Below are 21,475 nucleotides of genomic sequence, written 5' to 3' on the forward strand. Positions count from 1 at the left end.
AATTTGCTTACAGTTATTTTCCTAGGAAAAAAATAAAAGTAGGATTTGGCTTTGAAAACCCATTGGCTGGTTAGAAGACAATCGAGAATGAGTTATGCTAGAAAATGTCCACTGGTACATCGAATAACTGATTTCACTGAAAGAATAGCTGGAACTTAGGAAAGTGTCTAAACAGCTGGGTAACTTGGAAAACACAAAACCCCATATTTGGGGCTTTTACAGAAATGTTAATACATCCATAAAATCGCTGAAATATATTTTTGCTGCAAAGATATAGACTACCTTGGGGGCTGAACAGTACCTATGCATATTCAATATAAATACGAAAGGAAAAAAAATCCTATGACACAATAAAACCGGGGGACACACCTGGACAACTGCCGTGAGAACTGCGTAGACCACATACAGATCGATGATCTGCAAGCCCATTACAGTTTTAGATCAACAATGAGTACGAGATAAGAATCTTCTCCGCCAAATAACAGTAAGGTTCGAGATTTGGACGTTACCTTCAGCTTGGTAGGAGTTGCAGAATATGCAGATCGAAGGGATGCAACGAGAACTTGTGCATCCTTAGCTGTTGAGGTTCCCATTTTCGCTTGGATCTCTCAACTTTTTTCGATCACCCCGGCCTTCGGTCACAAAATAACACTGCTTGCTCAGGATTAATTAAAAATAGGCGGAATTTTAGTTTATACGGAGATGGTGTATATATTTTTTCGGCAGGTAAATATCATCATTTTCTATGAAGATGATGTATATAGAAATTTTTGGGCAAGTAAATATCATCCTATTCTATGAAGATGGTGTATATAAAAAGAAAGAAAAATAAATAAATTCTTTTAATGTCTATGAGGTTAAAGATAGTTTATGGGACAGGTTGCTTTTTTTTCTGCTTGATGTATTCAGCTTTTTCTCTGTGAAGCTTCACAATAAATGCTATAAGCTTCTCGACAAACCCCTCGCTAAATAGATTATCCCAAGAGCTAGCTGCCAACATCCCTGCATAACTTTCCATGTTGTCTTTGAAGGCCTCGCATTCTAAAATGAAATGTTTTTCTGTTTCCATTTTTCCAAAAGAACAAAAAATGCATACTCTTTCCTCCCACACTTCCTTTGGTCTTTTCCAGCGCCCTGTTTCACAACGAAGTTGATGAAAATTAGTCCTTAACTGAGCAATAAGAATTTTGGCTCTCCAAGAGATATTGGCCTCTATGTATGCTTTTGGTTGATAATTATGAGTGGGATTAAACACTTCAATATAATAATTTTTCTTTCTTCCTAGCTCCTTATCCCAAGTACGTTTGTGGAACTTTTCCATAACAAAAGCTTTTATCTCTTTGTTGTTTATGGGACACGCATTCAAGCCAATACCCGATTTACTAAACCATTTGTTATTTTGTTGCATCCAAATTTTTTTGCTCTTGCACAATCTACCATTAAAGACAACCTTAGGCCATCTACCCTCTTCCATTTGCTCAATTTTTTTTAAATACCTTATGACTCACACCATAGCAATTGCTTCAATAGGAGCAATCATTGTTTCACTTAACAAGATATCATAAGAAACTGTACTTTTAATCTTAAATTTGTTTGTAATCATACGCTTCTGAATTTTCTCAATTTGTCTCCACTACATGTCGGAGGTACTGCTAGCCCACAGTTCACAACTATAGAGAATCACCGGAATCACTAGAAGCCCAAAAAGAGTTTGAGTGGTCTTCCAATGCCATAACTCTGCCTCTTTACACCTATTTTGAAAAGCATAAAATGCTTTCCAACCCCCCAAAGTTCTTTCCTTTCTACAACCATTCCAGCTTAGATTTTTGTTGAAGTCAATTCTGAGGTATTTGTAATCCGCAACTTCTTCCAGAATGTTGCCTTCAAAGTAGAACTTATGCTGGTTATGTTTTCTTTCCTCAGAGAAGACCACTACTTTCATTTCGCTGATATTGACTTACATCCCCACACTTCTACAAAAATGCTCAACGGGTAGTAAGTGCTCTTGCAAACCAAGAACCGATTTAGCAATCAGAATAAGGTCATCTGCATACAAAAGAAGCCTTATAACAAACTTGCACAAATAGATACCATCACCCCCTTGCGAATTTAACCACTCCTCAAGCTTGTCCATATATAAACCAAAAAGGGTAGGACACAGTGAGCAACCTTGCTTGACCCCGATATCGCTTCTAAAACTTTCAGAAATGCCTGCTGAAGTTCTAATTTTGACTTTCACCTCTTCATACAGCCTATGCACAGTTGCTCTCAAATGTTTAGGAACCCCAAGTTCCTCCATTCTCTGCCAAAGTTTATCCCTAGGAACCGAGTCAAACGCTTTTCTGAAATCAACAAAGCAACAAAAGACTTCTTCCTTTTTCTCCCAATATTTTTCAATGATGTGCCTTAAAGTTATGCAATGATCATCTGTGGAATGTTTAGGTCTAAAACCCGCTTGCCCTTTAGCACGCTTATCTCTTTCTTCTGCCCATTTGCTAATTTTGTTTTCTAACATGCTTCCAAATAGCTTTGCAAACAAAGGGTTTATCATGATGGTCCTATAATTGGAGGGATTATTGACGTCACCGCTCTTGAAAAGAGATATTGCCAGACTAGTTGTCCAATCTGTGGGGAGCCCTTGTTGTATGATGATGTTGAAGATTTTTGTAATGTGAGGTGCAAGAATCTTTGAGGCCCACTTTAGATATTCTGCTTGGAGTTCAGCTAAGTCTTTTGCTTTTCCAACACCCAACTTCTTGATACCCATCTCTACCTCTTATACTGTGAAGAGTTCAATATCAGTGTTGACCAAGGGGGGAGGGTTAACCTTGGGAACCTGCTCATAGAGTTGTCTTGCATAGTCAAACCATTTAGAAGTTGTAATATTATTTCCAATTTGTATCTTTTTCGGTTGGAGCTCCTTCCAAAATAATTTGGGATTATTTTCCCAAGGAAGATTAGTTCTTCCCTCCTTGAAACCATGAAATCAGCCTTTTTTTTGCTTAATAACTGCTTGTAAGATTTGAACTTTATGTTATCATTGTTTGACTCTTTCCACATTCTCCTTGCCTTTTTGCATTCCTCGTCAAACCAAGCATTAACCAGAAAGCAATTTGTTTCAAACTTCTTAATTTTTGTTCTTTTGCACTTTGCAAGTGCGCATTGTATTAAATGCATTAATTCATGACTATGAAGACTGTGAATTGTAATTTTCTCCTTCTCAAAGGGCCTCTCTAGCGTCATTTTGAAGGTGTTACAATTTTATGGGGTCAAAAGAATTCTTCCCTGTGGGAGATTTTGTTGGACATGCTGAATTTTTGACTCTAATTGTTTCTTTCCAATCCAAAAGAAACATAAATAAATTGGCTTGTGATCTGATTTCAAATCCCACAGCTAATCTCCCACCAAAAATTTGTCCATATTCTCACACAAACCATGCGAGCAAATTACATAATCTACCACACTTGCTCCATTGTAAGTATTGCAAGTGAAATTACTGGACTTTGCCCATCTAGTCAAGCCATTACAAATGACTAAATCAAAGGCCCCACATAGAGTAAGCAATTGTTCACCAAAGATATTGCAGCCCTTGTCCTCTGAAATTCTTTCCCACTGATGATTACTTTCTTCTGTAAGCCAAATAGGGTCACAATCATCTTTACAACAAAGAATGCTAGCTTGCTCACTTGCAGTCCTAGCATTGAAATCACCCACTATAAGGACTTCACCTAGCTGCGAATATGTTGCAATATCCGCTTTTAAAGTTGCAAATGGATCTTTGTGGTCAAGCCCTCTACTTTTGTAGATTTTTGAAACCTGTGGTGCAAAATAGCATGCTGCAATTCTGATGTGGTTTCCATTTTCTGATATTTTAAACCAAATGAATTGCTTATTTGAGTCTTCTTTTTCTAACTGAATGAGACAACCTTCTTTCTCCCTTACTAAAACCATGATACCCTCGTGCCCTTTGCCATTCCCTGCTGCCTTGTTCCACATTGTCATCTTACAGTATCCTTCAAACAAAAGTGTCTTGCACCCTTCATGCTCATGTGTTTCTATGAGGCAAATTATGTCTCTATTTTCCGTAATAGGCTCGAACCCAGGTCCTCGTCTCCATGGGTAACCTTTGTAGTTCCAACAAACTAATCTTAAGGAAACCTGGGTATGACTTGATTGCTATTTATTTTGACATGCAAGACTCACATTTGAGTCTTTGTCCCTGTTTTCCCATACCGACCTTGCTTTCTAATTTCCTGTTGAAGAGTTTGTTGCCTCTTCTTTATTACCATCTTGTTGTTCTGTTTTGGAAGGAGGTCCAAATTGCGCTATCACAGCTTTACCTTTAGAAATCCTTGCTCTCTTTCCTTCATCTCTTGCTGCCCTAACCTTTAAAATTTCCTCCCTTCTTTCCTCCTATTGTTTTACAGTTAAATCTTCTTCTAGGAAAAAACGAGAACCCCTCAAGAGATGTTTCTTGCTTAGAATAATATATTTATCACGCAAGCTAGGCATAATGACTTTTATGGGACTGGCTCCCTCCCCGTTAAATTTACCCACCCTCCATGCTTGGCATATTTGTCCTTGCCATAGCAACTTGTCTTTCAAGAAGTCTCTTGCAAGGTCAAGAGTACATTCATTTTTCCCATAGTCTTTCACCCCTTTAATAATTATGTTTGCTGCCCTATTTTGTCTTTCCTTGCCTTCACTATCTTACATGTTGTCAACCTGAATATTTGTTTCTCCTTCCTTATTAGCAGAATTGCTAATAACTTGAGCCCAATTTTTGGAAACTTTGGTGGAATCTCCTTTCGTTTCTTCTCTTACATTCTCTTCATGGTTGTTTATTTGGGCAATCATTTTCCCTTTATCCTGGGATGATTTCACATTCACCACCTCTGTACTTTCCACTACAAATTTCTTTATGTTTTGCACATCCACCTTCATGCGTTGCCATTCTGTCTTCCCTATCAGGAGAGCTTCCTATAGCAATGCCACTTGTTCTTTTAAAATTTTATTGCTTTCTACTAACGCCTTGTTCTCAGTCGTTATTATATGAATTTTATGATCTCTTTCTTGCCCTTTAGCTTCTAAAACCTCCAACCTTTGTTTTGCATTTAACAATTCTTTCACATAAAGATCAGATGACCAAGTGAGAGGTGTGGATGTGGGACTCTATAAGGCAAAATCATCGACGACTTTTCTTTTGGACTTCTTGTTGCCACGTGCTTGTGGAGGAGACTTGTTTGAGTGTTTTTTGCGAAGGGCTCGATTACTTTTTTTTTAGACCGTTTCTTCCTTGTTTGCTCCCATTTTAGACGAGCTATTCTTCGTTTTAAAATGCCTCGATATTGTTTAGCATTGACCCAAACCCACTTCCCAGCTTTGGTGGATGAGGCAATTTTCACTTGTCCTAAATCATTTGTCTCCACATGTTCTGAAATTTCTGGTTCCTTTGTCATGTTTGAATGCATTTGTTGTTGCTTTCTTGCTGCTCGGTACCTCTGCTCTCACACTGCTCACTGTTCACTGTTCATTGTTCACTGATCTCACTGTTGCCCACACTGCTCACACTGCTCTGCTCATACTGCTCACCACACTGCTCACCATGCTGCTCTTGAAAACATTGCTCATTTTTCCTTTGCAATCGTGCTCACTCTACCGTTTGCACTTAATCCTCTATCCCCTCTTGCAAAATGTTATTCCACCCTTTGCACACAGTGCTATGTAGTATGCAAATTCTCTATATATATAGTAGAAGAAAAGCTTCAGAAATGGGAACGGCTGTAGGAAACTCTGTTTTTTGTTCCATTGCCATTTGTGGACTGTTTTTTGAAGAGAAATGAAGGCAATAGTTCCGTTGCTGGTACAACAGGTTCCACGTAGAAATGTGGGAGGTTCCTACAGGGGCTAATTTCAAATGTATCTAGTAACTCTAGAGAGAATGCATTACGCCATGTCGTCGTAAAGTTGATCCCAGGGAATTTGCATGAACGGAATTTGTATGACTTGTTGAACTACAATGGCATATGCGTATAATGGTATTTGGTTCCAATAAGTACTCTACTCAACGGATAAGTGTTATAAGAATCAAAATATCACATTTTTCTCAGCCATAAAACAGGGTTGCAAAAATAGGGCATATTGCCCACCAACACATTGAGTACCTGTTTGAAGGAATTATATCTTTCTTTCTTCCGTATACCTGATGAGACTCCACAAAATGAGTGCAAAGAAAAATCCCAATAAAGGCATTAACAGGATTTCGAAGTACATTAAAATATATATATGAGTTTAAGTATTTTGGGATTTCGAAGTACATTATATTAGATATTATTTTTTGGGATTTTATCAATGACCATTTATATTCATGATTTTGAATAGTCCACTTATACGAGTTTAAGTGTTGAGGGGGCTTTGCAATACATTATATTAGATATCATTTTTTGGGATTCATATGCGTTAAGGAAGTCATTCATCTATGACCATTTCCATTCATGATTTTTGAATAGTCCACTTAGCACTCATTACATCGGATATCATTTTTTGGGATTCAACTGCGTTAAGTAAGTCATTCATCTATGACCATTTCCATTCATGATTTTTGAATAGTCCACTTAGCACTCATTACATCGAGTGATGCTCACAGGGGTGAAGAAATGGGATTGAAAATAGTGAAATGAATCACACAGCGTCAATCATCACTTCCAAGGCTTACACCCGGTAACTTCCTTGGAGGTCACCCATCCCAGATCGCCTCTGGCTCAAGCGTGCTTGACTGTGGAGTTTTCCCCACAATCAAGCCCACTTAGTTTGCTACCCCATTTGCAAAACCTTAGCAAGTATTGTTCCTCGTGAACCATTCAAGTAGAGTTCTCTTCACTCTTTTGAATTTAAGTATTGAGGGGTTTTCGTAGTGCATTATATTAGATATCATTTTTTGGGATTCAACTGCATTAAGTAAGTCATTCATCTATGACCATGACCATTTCCATGAGAGGTAGTCGTAACTGACTAATTTCTCATGATTTTTGAATAGTCCACTTAACACTCATTGCATCGGGTGATGCTCACGAGGGTGAAGAAATGGGATTGAAGCTAGAGAAATGAATCACATAGCGTTAACCATCACTTCTAGGGGCTTGCACCCAGAAACTTCCCGGGAGGTCACCCATCCCAAATCGCCTCTGGACCAATCGCGCTTAACTGTGGAGTTTTCCCTGCAATCAAGCCCACTTAGCTTGTTACCCCATTTGCAAAACCTTTGCGAGTATTGTGCCTCATGAACCATTCAAGTATAGTTCCCTTCACTCTTTTGAATTTAAGTATTGAGGGGTTTTCGCAGTGCATTTTATAAGATTGTGGGGAAAACTCCACAGTTAAGTGCACTTGAGCCAGAGGCGATCTGGGATGGGTGACCTCCCGGGAAGTTACCAGGTGCAAGCCCTGGAAGTGATGATTGCACTGTGTGATTCATTTCACTAGTTTCAATCTCATTTTTTCACCTTTGTGAGCATCACCCGATGCAATTAGTGCTAAGTAGACTATTCAAAAATCATGAGAAATTAGTCAGTTACGACTACCTCTCATGAAAATGGTCGTAGATGAATGACTTACTTAACGCAGTTGAATCCCAAAAAATGATATCTCATAAATATGAGTGTTAAAATTAATATAGTCAAAACATATATTAAGGAGGGTGGGGAAGATATTTGAAGAGAGGTCTCGACCCATAAAAGTCACCATGGTAAGGGTGCAAGATAAACACTATTTTTTGGGCAAAAAGAAACTCTTGAAAGGCTCACACTTCTTCTTACATGAACATTTAAGCAGCAAACAACAAGAGGAGAGAAGGGAAGAAGTGGAGAAAATTAGAGCAGTAAGAAATAAATGGAAAAGGGCATGGTTATACAATGGTAAAGCAGTTATTGCAGCGTTTGGGCCTCCCGGCAAAACAGGGCAGCAAGATGGCAGTAAAGAAAAAACAGAGAATTCGATAATAGGGACGAAAGCAACAAGATCGGCATGGATGAAAAGGGGTGAAGAATCAAATTTGAATCTTATGTGCCAAACTGCGTAGCAATCAAATCCTACCCAGGTCTACCTAAGTTTAGTTTGTTGGAATTGTAGAGGTTACCCTTGGAGAAAGTGATATGAAATGATCAAATGTTAAAACTGAAGTAGAATTAATTATGCCATTAATGAATAGAATGTTAACTGAAAGTGCTGAAAACGTGAGAACTGCTTGAGAAGAAGACTTTACGACATATGAGAAAACATAAATAAGATGCAAAATAGTAGTGAAAACAACAAATATACAGTGATACCAGACAACAAGATTGATTACAGAGTTCGTCCCTGATGGACTACATCTTCAGCGCCACTTTCAAGATGGGCGACCGCTTTATTAGGATTGAAACCGAAGAGGTCGATTACACAGAGATTTGACCAAACTGAATGTGCACACAGACACTTCTAGTCACTGTCATAAGAAAGCTCTCTGAACCATTTTTCTAACGCCTATCATAGTTCCCAATTCTGACTCTGAATGCTCCTGTTACACTGAAAACAAAACAACCTATATCCCTCTAGAACCTACATACAAAACCCAAAACCACTATCTTCCTCTACAATGAGCAAAAACTACCTCTTATAGCCCTGCAAGTACATTCGAACTTCTTTGGACTAAACATGGCATGAATTGGCTGAATTTTGGGTTTATGAGCCTCAGCCTAACCATGTTTGAACACCTAGGGATAAGGTTTACAAGGTGGTTAAATTAGTGTTAATGCGAAAACACAACAAAAACCAAAATAGACCATATATTAAACAGAAAACCATTGGTGGTTTTGCTAACTGGGCGAAGGGGAGATAGCACATGTAAACGTGGCTTCCTCCCGACAGTTTCAGTAATGGTGCTCTAGTGGTTAACATATTACGGTTAATTGTAACATATAACCCCGACGATTATCCTTCGTTCACATGACCACAGTCTCCGTTGCAGTTAATCCCCGCGCTAACCCCGACTGTGAGTTTAAACTGCCATGAATACTGCTCACATGCCTTATCATCGTGGTTCCGTTATGGTTAACTCTCACAGTTAGGGATTGCGGTTAAGGCCTTGACATCTCCGCTCGTTAACATGGACAACGATCCCCGCGCGGTTTAGGCCCGCGGTTTTGATGACTGTTATATGTATTTTGTAAATGTTTTTTTAATGTGATTTCAATGTAATACAAATAGCCTGAGGGTTTATAACACATAGGTTTTATGTATTTTTTTGGAATTGTTTTAATACATAGATTTGTAATGTAACATAGGTTTAGGACTTAGGGTAATGGTCTAGAACTTAGGTGTAGGTATTTAATGTACGGATTTAGGTGTATATTTAGGGTTTTAGGTCTTAACCTCATTTTTTTTTTCTAAAGACAACCCTTTTTACATCATTTGTAACAAAGTGACATTCAACCCACATGACGACAAACCATATCCTTGCGGACGAACGTCTACCAACATGTCGACAACCAAATCCTGCGAGGTGAATGACACTCACATGTCGACGAACAAATCCTAGTGGAACTGACGACAACCACATGTCGACAGCCAAGTACAAAACCATATCACCATGAAAACCATTAACATCACCTGAACAACTTGAACCATAAACAACACTGTCAAAACTGAACGACACCAGACTGAATTGTTGACAACAACACTGAACCTGTATAACTGATCTGACGAGATCCTCCTAGATCAATCCTCTCCACTTGAAATCTTTTGGACCACAAATGTTTGACTTAAACAAATAGTCAATGAGGATAGAGCTCCCTCACTTTCCACTTTGTCCTGATAATGTACCAATACATTCGATCAATCACCTGCAAGTGATGACCCTGATGATGCTGACCATGGAACATTTTGAATCGGTGACCTGTTCCATACATCTGCAGTATGAACAACTTGCGACAATGGTTAAACAACCTGTTATGGACATGGCAATTGACTTCTTTCCACGAAGTACCATGAATTAGTGATTCATACACATCTTTGAAAACAATCTCTACAAGATATTGTTCAATACTTTTGGCATGTATTAACAATCTATATTGAGGAATGACAGAGACAATCAAAGACATTTTTGACACCAAACCAGTTACTTGACTTGATATACTTTCCTACTTCCTGATTACTAAGTGAACTTGCTGCAATAAACCCATCAAATTATAATATGGAAATTGTTGCAACTTAGTTTGATTTTGAAAGTATTGAATTAGTTGTTGATTTGTTTGAATCACTATTTCTTCATTTATTAAATTATGTTTCCATTGACTAGCACTTTCCCCTGATGCATAAGTTTCCCTTAGACACTTTGACACTGCTTTATAAAAAACTTTGATATGAAAACAAATAGGCTTCCTCTCCACTTAAAAAGAGACTTCTGAACTGTTTAAAACATGAAATGGTGACACAATACAAGAGAAATTTAACACTAACTTCCCCAATAATGACCTGCATCCCTGTAACTATTAACTTCCAAACTTGGACTAAATTGATTCATTCTGACATTAGGAAGAGGAGCTTTAGGCATCAATTATAATTCATGTTGTATTATGTGCTTACGAGTAAGATGTGTCAGGGAAGATGAAGTCTTCGATATCATGAAAGCTTGCCACGATGGGCCTTGCAGTGGTCATTTTGCAGACCACGGGACTGGTCACAAAGTCTTGCAGATGGGCTATTATTGGCCCACCATTTTTAAAGACGCTAAGAAGTTCGTCCAGGCATGCAATAGTGTCCAAAGAATGGGACGTCCTAGGTAGTCTAATGAGATGCCCCTGCATCCACAATTGGTCATTGAACCTTTTGAACGGTGGGCGTTAGACTTCATTGGTCCAATAAACCCATCATCTAATCAAAAGACATACATATTAGTCACAACAGAATATGTGACTAAATGGGTGGAGGCAGAAGCATTACCAAGGGCAACAGAGGACTCGATAATCCAGTTTATTTTCCAACTATTCGTGCAATATGGCTTACCTAGAAAAATAATCATGGATGGAGGGCCACAATTTATAGGCCATAAAATTGCTGCAACATTAAAGAATATCATATCATGCACAGAATCACAACTCCATACCACCCGCAAGCAAATGGCCAGGTAGAAAGCACCAATAAAGTAATCGAGGCAATACTCACAAAGACAATTGCATCACATAGACGTGATTGGGCTACCCGATTGCCAGCAGCCCTGTGGGCATACTGCACGACATGGAGAAATACCACGGGATATTCCCCATATCAGCTGGTGTTTGGCATCTTTACAGAGACTGCCCAACAAACAATATGGAGAGAAATGTGAAAAAAATGGCGGATAAAAATCCTGAGGGTTTCACTAAGGTTGGGGGAAAGGGAAAGGCGGGAAGCGGCCACAAAAAAAAGAACAATGAGGAAAGACAACCGAGCCGCAATAGCTTTAAGATCCTAGAAGAAGAAGATGGAAATAAAGAAACTAGCCAGGAAACGGAGAACATTATCACTGAGAAGGAAAGGGATGTTAGCATGGAAGATATCATAGAAATCAACCAGCAAAAGGAGGATATGCCAAGCAATATGGAGATAAGTAGGGACAATGAGATGACTCCAAGTGAGGCGGGAATGGAGGACCGTGAACTTCAGGAGATTCTAGAAAGGGAAAATATAGATCTATAGAAATTTCTGGAACAAGGGATGACCAAAGGAGTGGACTCCCTGCCAAAAGAGGAATATGATAGGGTTCAGCAACTCTTCATATGCAGATCACAACCAAAGGGCTCTGGAGTCAAAAGAAATCAGGATAGCCAGAAGCATAGAGGGGTCAAAATGATGGAGGAGATACAGGCATAATCTCCAAAGAACCCAGGCAGGAAAAGAGGAAGAAAAAGACAGAAGGAGTTGCTGAATGAATGTGGGAAACACTTGATCAACTCAGGTAAGATGAAAGATCTCACAAGCTATTCCTTTACCAACCTTTCTTAATGAAGCTCACAACCTGGAATATTAGACGCATAGGAAATAGAAGGAAACAAAGAAATCTCAGTAATAGAATAAAAGAAGAGAAACTAGATATGATTTTTATTCAGGAGACAAAATGTTCGATGGATAAGATTAGAGATATTCATAATAAATGGCTAATCAAGTATGAGTATTTAGAGGTTAAAAAAAATAACTCGGCGGGGGGGATTCTTACGCTCTAGGATCCCCAGAAATTTGGAATCCTGGATGTTGAAGTGTCCAGGAACTATCTTTCTTTGGTATGTCAACCCTTAGGTGATTAGAATATATACATGATCAAAAATGTCTATGGACCTCAAAAGCTAGAAGATAAAATCAGGCTACTCACCTCGCTTGAGGAACTAAGAGCAAGACACCCTAGTATGCCCTAGATTGTTGCAGGAGATTTCAATATGATAAGTTCTCTTTGCAAAGAAAAAAGGCGGTATAAGACAGCTAGGTAGAGACTCCATTGCCTTTCAGAACTCGATAAGGAACATGTGGTTAGTGGACACTGAAACAATTAATGGGACCTTCACCTGGAATAACAAGAGGAGAGGGGCTTCACAAGTGGCCTCTAAACTCGATAGATTTATCATTTCAGAGGACCTCTTTCTTTCAGGCCCTGCCATGTCAGCTTCTATTCTTCACTTTGGAGGTTCGGACCATTGGCCTGTACAACTGGAAGCCACTTTTATGTGTACACCAAGACGCAGACCCTTCATATTTCAAAATGCCTGGCTCTCTCACCCTGAATTCACCAGCAATATTGACAAATGGTGGAGAGAGTATCTAAACATTCAAGGCACTAGAATGTTCCTGCTCCAACAAAAACTTAAACATATCAAATCCAGGCTTAAAGATTGGAACAAAAAGGAATTTGGCAATATATTCAAAGCCAAAAGAGAAGTTGAGCAGAAACAGTGATGCAGGAAAGTGTTCCCTCGGCGGACAGAGGCAACCCCTCTAGCCCTAGAGTGGGTCTAGTCACAAACAAGGACAAATCAACAACAATTTTCCTTAAATAGTTCAAGTTGGAGGCCTACCTCAACTAGTGGTCGATGGAGTTCCATTGCACTGCTCCAGCTTCCACTTCCTTCTCCTAATGAGTAATCAACCCTAAACAAAGCAAAGGAAATACAACAAAGCACATAACCAGATACAACAAATGATCTATTTACTCATAAAGTCAAGAAGTCATGAGCTATCTAGTACATCACATACAAGACATAGGAAAACATCATTGATTGCATTAATTATGAAATAGAGTAAGCTTACAACCAAAGTCTTGACGTCACAAGCCTTCTCAGGAGGGTCCAGCCAGCATGTTCCTCAAGCATTCACTCTTGAAAGTGGATCTCCCAATACACAAGTCTCTCTCACTCACAAGTTTTACACAAGGTCAAAAGCACTTCACAACCTTCCTCAAGCTCTCAACAAACCCACACTTGTCACACTCACACCAGCTATCTAACAAGCTCACAAGTACTAACAGCAACACTCCAAAGACTAAGAATTCCAAAACTAGCAGCTCATAGCAATGGTGAGAGTTTAAATAGGAGAAGGAGTCTCCATGAATGGTGGGAGGATGAGCTTATCTCCAAGGAAGGTAGCACAAATGACGGAACAACCACGCCAGAGAAAGGAGGGCGACATAAACAAGGCCAACAACCAGGTCTGGAGTCATCTGGAAGGCCGACTATTGGAACAAACTCGCCCAAACGGGATCATCGTGGGAACATAAATGGTTTGCCGTGCTGACATCGCTATTACATAACAGAGATAGTCATGTCATCGTGGGAAACTACAATCAATAGTTGTGCTGGCACATGAAATTCGACCATCGCGGGAATCACATGTACTTCCGCAATGGCAACGCTTTTGGACTGTTTTGGAGAGCTCATCAGCGCGTTTATTTGGCCAACAGACGCGATGAGGCAGAAGCTTTGGCAAAGTGGGTCATTTGGAAACATCAGAGAGCATGAGCAAGAATGGTTTTGGACTCATGACACAGTAGGAAGACTGGGACGAAGGCAGTGACAAATTACTGTGTAACAGATGCCCCCTAAAGTATGAAGCCTGAGAGAGAGGGAGGGGTGAAATTCTTTATGAAATGGACTGAGCTGGAACACCATTCAAAAGAACCTGCACACAAGTACAATTGATATCTCTGATGATGAATTACATGTAGTCTAGTCATGGGTTCAGCCATCCAAAAGACATATGAAATAGGTCTGTGGTATGGATGCAGCCATCTATCTAATGAGACCATGATGATGATAAAGGTATGGTTGCAGCCATCCATGAAGACTCAGGTATGGTCGCAGCCATCCCTCAATGAGTCATGTAATCATAAAACCAATCCACGCAGCCCAAACATGTGTAGTCTAAGTTCGAGGTCTTGAACCCATCCGATCATAGTACAAATCCTAACATGTGAATAGATGTGCTGAGGTCGAGCATGATAGAAAATCGCTTGATTACCAGTCAATGATGAAAACCGTTAACAAATGTGAGAGAAACCACCAATAATGCCAATGGCTCTCAAGGTACTGTCGAGCACAATCCACGAAGCGTGAAAAAGGAACTGAAGTCGAACACCCGTGGAATCACCCAATCGACGACAAATGATGAAAGTCAACTGTTAGGTGCGAAGAATTTGCCATTGAGGCATGCAAGCTCTAAGGTACCAAAGGGGATCTCTAGGTCAATCTCCTGGATAATGAGCTGATGTCGACAGGAGATGACCCGTCGCAGGAGGGCCATAATGTTTCCCCCATCAACGACACGAGATAAGGAACAAGAGGCAGATGGTGAAACAGAGTATCAGAGGAAAAGGCGAGGGTGTAAACTGTAGAAGGATTATACTCTTGAACATGTCGGCGACACGACTCCGGAGGGGGGTGTGGCAGCATTCAGGCATCAATGGATCAGAGGCTCAAAGGAGATGGCATGAATTGAATGGAATGAGGCTAGAATGATAACCCAACCCGCAGAAGGCCAAATGACGATGTATGGATGTCCCAACCCGACAAGAAGCAAAAGTGTCGATGTTCAAGAGTGACTAGCTGCCATAGACAATCAATGATAAACCTGTTGTTGAGTCCAACCTAGTAATATTTTAATGAGCCCTAGGAAGAAGAAGCTCGAGTCTCATCATGGTGACGAGTCCAATGTCGTCAGGGTTTAACGAGTCTGACATAGGCAAAACTCAGAGTCTTTTTCATGTTTAGAGAGTTTGAAAAAGACACGGAAAAGAAAACTCCAGGGGGGTCCTTTTTCGTAGAGTTGTGTTTCTCAAGCCCGAAAAAGTATAAAACAATACTCGAAAGAACCGCCCGACCATTACGATCGAGGAATACTTTTCGTGGGTAGTGACTTCAACCCGAAAAAGTAGAAAAGCGATCGGAAGCACGTCGTTTCGCAACCAATAACGAGCCTGAAATGACAAAAGCCCGACGATCGTTTTGTGTTTAAACGGTCGAAAAAAGAGCTTAAAGGCGACCGCCTCTCGTTTCTTTTAACGAGTCAAGAGGGAAACTCGGCCATCTTTTCATTCTTCAAGTCGGAAAAGAGCTTAAAGACGACTTTCCGGGATCAAGTGTATATTAAACTGTCATAATTCCACCACCTAAAGCTCTGCACAAAAACACATCACACGTAAACCCGCTCGAGATAAAATGAACAATATTCATAAAAACATAGTTAAAAAACATATTTTGACTCTGCATATGGTAAAACTATGAGAAAAAACCCACATTTATAAAATGTAACTTTTAAATTTGCAAAAATCACTATAAAAAGGAATTAACCCATTCATTTTTACCATAGCACTGTTCAATTCACCGTGGAGCAACTTGGAGTACTGAAGTTGGCGAGCGAAATTCGGCCCCGTCCATGCATCATTCGTCCCGAAACTGGTTCCAGGTAGACACACGTTGCCTTGCGCTTCATTTTGATGCTTTTTTCATGCGTTTTGATCATTCCAAGTGTTAGTTTAGGCGGATTTTCAAACCGCGTTCCGCCGCTCGGTCATCGCGGGTTTACCCTATCGGGTCCGCGATGGCCGATAATTTTTTACACTAGGCGCTCTGATCATCGCGGAAAAGTGATGTACTTCCGCGATGACCGCAGAAAAAATGAACTACAGACCTCACGTCATCGCGTCTGTTTTTAAAACAGACGCGATGACGACGCAAACTCATGATTTAATGCAAATTACGCGTTAAAAATTTCAAACGAAGTACTAATTCAATTTTCCTCGTCTTGTAGGGTATAATGGCATTCGTCTGGCAAGAACGCATGCATGATAACAATGATATAGAAGCTTTTGCCGATGCAGGGTGCCGAAACGCATTACGGGCATGCAGATTGCTCAAATTCTTCCTAACTCCACTCTTGCGGTCACAACCTGACTTGCTGGAGCTACTGATCAGGGCCTGGAATCCCACAAATGGGAAATTTATCATCCGAGGCCGGGATATCGAGTTCGATTCTACAGACATCTATTTTTTGACCGGGTTGTCTCGTTGAGGTGAGAGGCCCATTCTAGAGGGGCAGCGACTCGGGGGTGATTCCCTAGATATGTTGATGGCTCAAGTGTGCCCAAGGGCACGCAAGACAAGGAGCGGGAAGGTGGCAATTCCAACAGTGGACGACGTAATCCTTCGTGCTATGCTTTTCACGGTGACACAGGCAGCGGGTTCCTTAGCCCAACATGAGGCTTCGAAGACTCAGCTTCGACTAACTCTCGAGTGTCTCAATCCCACCATGTTTAACTGGGTAGAGACGGTGACGGCAAACACAAAGAGGCAACTCACCAACTACCGTCGCGGAGAGACGAAGTAGTTTGGTTATGGATCCATTTTAGTCTTGCTCATGCTGGAGCGAGTGCCAGCACTGCAGCTGCAAGACATGGATTTGGACTTACCCAGGCCACGTGAGACGAGGGCCACACGATGGGTTCACGTCATGCCATGAGGAGGTGGCGGGCGACTAGTGGCGTGGGGGAAATTTTTCCGAGAGTGGCTGGAGCGACAGACGATCTTCGTGGAGGATTGGCCGTATGCCAGCATGGACTTCCGCAGAGATCCTGACATGCAGCTGCCTGCTGGAGAGCAGTGGGATGACGGTGGTAAGACACTTGATCTCATTTTTTTATTTTATTTTTATGATGTTTTTGATTTTTTCATGTACATGTCCTAATGACGAACGCTATGGTATGCAGATGTAGGACCAGTGAGACCCCTTGGACTGGCTCCAGAGGCGCGGAGGGATGCGCAGGGCATTGCAGCACTAGCCCTGGCTCCTCCGGAAGATGATACGATGGAGACAGTGATCCAGAACCTTGAGGGCCTGCTAGCAGGGATTCCAGATTACATGGGGATCGAGGAGGTCCCCAGAGCATCCCAGATCCACACAGTAGGAGTGGAACCCAGGATGCATCACCTGTTGAGGCGGGTGGCACGAGCGGCGGTGCACTATAGGGAGCACAACCCACCGCAGTAGACACCTAGGTTTTTATTTCCTGCTAGTGATTTTTGAGAGACATGTGTCTTAGATGTACGGAGAACACAAACTCTATTTGAACATGTACACTTATTTTTGAGCGCCTCGGTGCGCCACACGATATATATATATATATATATATATATATGGTCTATTATTGTGCTTTACATGCTTTCTTGTATGGTGTTTTGATTATATGTTACGCAAATGTCTGTCTAATACATGATTAGCCAATGCATCAGTTAACGTGTTTAATCATCGTGGAATATGTTGATATGTAATGAAATCAAAATTCCTCTCTAACAATTTAACACGTAAATACAACCTTAAAATGCGATGGTCTTTGACGGAATATCGCCCATTGAGCTGGTGGACGACAAGTTGAGAGTCCAGGTTCACAACCAATGTACGAATACCGAGATTAATCACCTCGGCCAGTAACTCAATCACAACACTATATTCAACGACATTGTTTGTGGTACAACCTAAACACACACCTTGAAGATCTATCAACTCACCATGAGGATTGTAGATCACCCACGCCGCAGAGGACAAGTTGCGGGTACTGCGGCAGGCACCATCAGCGAAACCAACGTAAGGTGCACCAGACATCTGCACAAGAAGCAAAAGACACAATAAGCGGCAATCACGCCTTCACACCAAGCCAAAAACATGAAAACACACACACAACACACCTGCTAAGAACACACGTATGTACAAACCAAAGTGCATGGAATTCACACATAGTACTTTTTCAAGTACAGCCCATTTCGGGGCTTATCGAGAGGATTCCCTTCATAATCAATTAGCTCGTAGGCCCCTTTCTGCAAAACTCTCTTTACAATATAAGGCCCCATCCACATGGGCTCGAGTTTGCCTACCCCCAGCTTATCATTCGCTTGATTGTAGAGCAAGAATAAATCTCCCTCAACAAAAGAATGAGGATGGATAGTATGATCGAAGTGAGTTTTCACTCTCTTCTTCTGTGCTTCGATAGCTAGAGAGGCTAGCCGACGGGTCTCGTCCAGCCATTCTGGGTAAAGAAGGCGTTCTTCTATCGGAGTAGTGTTGGGAAGTTATTCGACAACCAACTTCAAAGAAGGGATCTCGCACTCGATTGGAAGGGTAGCCACCAGTCCGTAAACTAATTGAAATGGAGTGAAACTGGTGGCATCCTTCACAGAGGTTCGGTATGCCCACAAGGTGGAGAACAACATCAAGTGCCAGTTAGACTTATGCATGCCAACGTTACGTTGAAGCATCATAACCAAAACCTTGTTGATGGCCTCAACTTGGCCATTGGCTTGAGGATAGTATGGAGTTGAACTATCGTGCCGTAAGCCTAGCTGGGTTGTTAGCTCGGTCATCATGTGATTACGGAAATGCTTCTCGTGATCAGTGACGATGGCTTGAGGGACTCCGAACTGTGAAATAACATGGTTAAATAAAAATTGCGCCGCTGTGTGACCGTCTTCAGTTAATGTGGGCATCGCCTTGGCCCATTTTGTGAAGTAATCGACGACAACGATAATATACCCATGCCCCCCAGCCGAGTGAGGGTTACAGGTTGTATAATCAATGCCCCATTTTGCAAAAGGGCTGACGGTAACAACAGGGTGCAATGGAGCGGGAGGCGCATGCATCTTCTGCTGGTATATCTGGCACTTGTGACAGGAGCGGACGACAATAATGCAATCCTTAAAGATGGAAGGCCAGAAATAACTGGCGCGGAGGATCTTTTGAGCAGTAGCATATCCGGACATGTGACCACCACATGCGCCAGAATGGCAATCATTCAAAACTCGCTCAGCTTCCTCGAATGTTAGACATCGGCGGAGAACAGAATTGGCGCCGAGATGGTACAGGGTGTCCCCAATGATATGATAGGGCTGAGACTAATGACGAATCCGTCGCTGAGCATCCTTAGACACATCGGGATGAAAAGAGGACGTCTGTAGATATACAATAATATCCCCGTACCAGGGATCGAGGGTGCTAATTAGGAACAGAGTTTCGTCCGGGATATGGTCCTCTGACTGAGAGGGTGCGGTAGGAGATGGCAAAGAGAAAAGTAACTTAGCAAAGACAAGGGATTTCTTAGACTTGGCGGTGGTGAATTCCAAGTCGAACTCTTGGAGGATGACGATCCACTTCGAGTACTTGCCCCCCAGCAACTGACGTGACAGAATGTACGTCATCGGGTTGCAATCAGAAACCACGGTCGTAGTATGCAACAAGATATAATGGCGGAAACGTTGGACGACACAAACGGTGGCCAATGCCAACTTCTCGACGTAAGCGTATCGAGTTTCCGTATCTAAAAGATTGCGGCTGAGATAATATATGACATGCTCAGTGTCATCATCGTCATCTTGAATGAGAACCATGCCAATAGTGGTATCAGCAGCGGCCAAATACAGAGTATAGTCACGATGATAATTCGGAGGACGCAACAATGGAGAAGAAATAAGGAGACGCTTGAGATGCTCGAAGGACTCTTAAGCGACAACATCCCAATGAAAAGGGGTATCTCGCTTCAGTAACCGCGTGAAACGTTTAGCCACTTCGGCATAGTTCAGAATGAATCGTCTTAAAAAATTCACTTTGCCCTGCAAGCTTTGCAATTGCTGCAAAGAAGCAGGGGGAGGAAGATTCAGAATAGCCTCGACTTTAAGGGGATCCAAACGGATGCCCTCTTGGGAGACGATAAACCTGAGCAGTCTGCCTGACTCAACGCAGAAGACACACTTATGAGAATTAAGCCTGACGCGGTGGTGTGGACAGCGAAGAAAGATTTCGCGAAGATGAGCAGGATGGTCCTGACGTTTTGCTGAATGAGCTGGTAGATCATCCAGGTACGGTTGTACAATGTGTCGAATGTCATGAAAAGCATAGGACATTGCACGTTGGAAGGTAGCACCGGCGTTCTTCAAACCGAAAGGGAGATTTTTGTAGGCGAAAGTGCCCCACGGACAGATAAAGGCAGTCTTGTGCTGATCGGCGGGCGCAATATTGATCTAGTTATACCCAGAAAAACTGTCCATGAATGAATACATTTCACTCCCAGCACACTCATCAATGAGCTGATCAATGAAGGGTGTGGGGAAGTTATCTTTGGGACAAGCCCGGTTAATATCGCGGTAATGAACACAGACTCGAATGGTACCCTGTTTTTTATTAACAGGGACGATATTGGACACCCAATCTGTGAGTGGGATGGGGTAAATAAATCCAGCTTTAAGAAGCTTTTCAACTTTCGCTTTAATGGCTGCAGCCTTTCGGGGGTGCACGGGGCGTAGACGTTGGCGAACAGGTTTAGCACCCAGATACGTAGGTATCTCATGCACCACTATGCTAGGATCAATGCCAAGCATTTCTTCATAGGACCAAGCAAAGACATCACGAAATTCGCGAAAAAGATCAGTATAAATCTGAATGTCCTCCGGAGTGCAAGTGACTCCGACATGAATATGATCGATAATCCCTGGTTTCGCAGAGATGTCGATGGGATGGGTCTGCATGATGTTTCCCATATTTCCTTCAGAATACACTTGATAAACTTGAATGGGTGTCTGAAGGGGTTGAGATGGGAGAAAGGAGCAAACCGCTCAAGACAGGTAAGCATTTCCCAGTGGGCAGGGAGAAATGAGGAATGATGGTGATGATCAGACCAAGGAGGTTCCTCGAGAGACATGGTCTCGATAATGGATTCATCAGAAGGAAATATTTCCTTTAAAGGATCCGAGGAAGCGTCATCTCCAAGCCAAGGGGAATGAGTGTACGAGTCGGGAGCCCTGCTCGAAAGAGCAGGTTCAGAAGGGGGAGCCGATGTAGAAACAATTTCGACGTAGTTGAGCTCGACAGGACTCAACGGCATCTCATCGCCCCAAGATTCTACCTGATCAGTGGGGGGAAGAACCCACAGATCATATTGATA

At 41.7% G+C, this 21,475-nt stretch overlaps 1 protein-coding gene across 1 annotated transcript in view; it reads right to left on the reverse strand.

Annotated features, from left to right (window-relative positions):
- Window positions 1-727, reverse strand: part of LOC149267664 (dolichyl-diphosphooligosaccharide--protein glycosyltransferase subunit DAD1-like) — a 71,211-nt gene extending 70,484 nt beyond the window's left edge. The window contains exons 1-2 of the mRNA XM_089433807.1: window positions 510-727; window positions 370-417 (exon numbers count right to left, since the gene is read on the reverse strand). Of these exons, the coding sequence (XP_089289933.1) occupies window positions 370-417; window positions 510-593 (132 nt within the window). The 5' untranslated portion in view covers window positions 594-727. The remainder of the gene's footprint in view (window positions 1-369; window positions 418-509) is intronic.
- Window positions 728-21,475: the final 20,748 nt, after the last annotated feature.

The sequence above is a fragment of the Pinus tabuliformis genome, chromosome 6, assembly GCF_031772625.1.
Source record: "Pinus tabuliformis cultivar Carrire ecotype Pingquan chromosome 6, CPIR1, whole genome shotgun sequence".
NCBI classification, from domain to species: Eukaryota; Viridiplantae; Streptophyta; class Pinopsida; order Pinales; family Pinaceae; genus Pinus; species Pinus tabuliformis.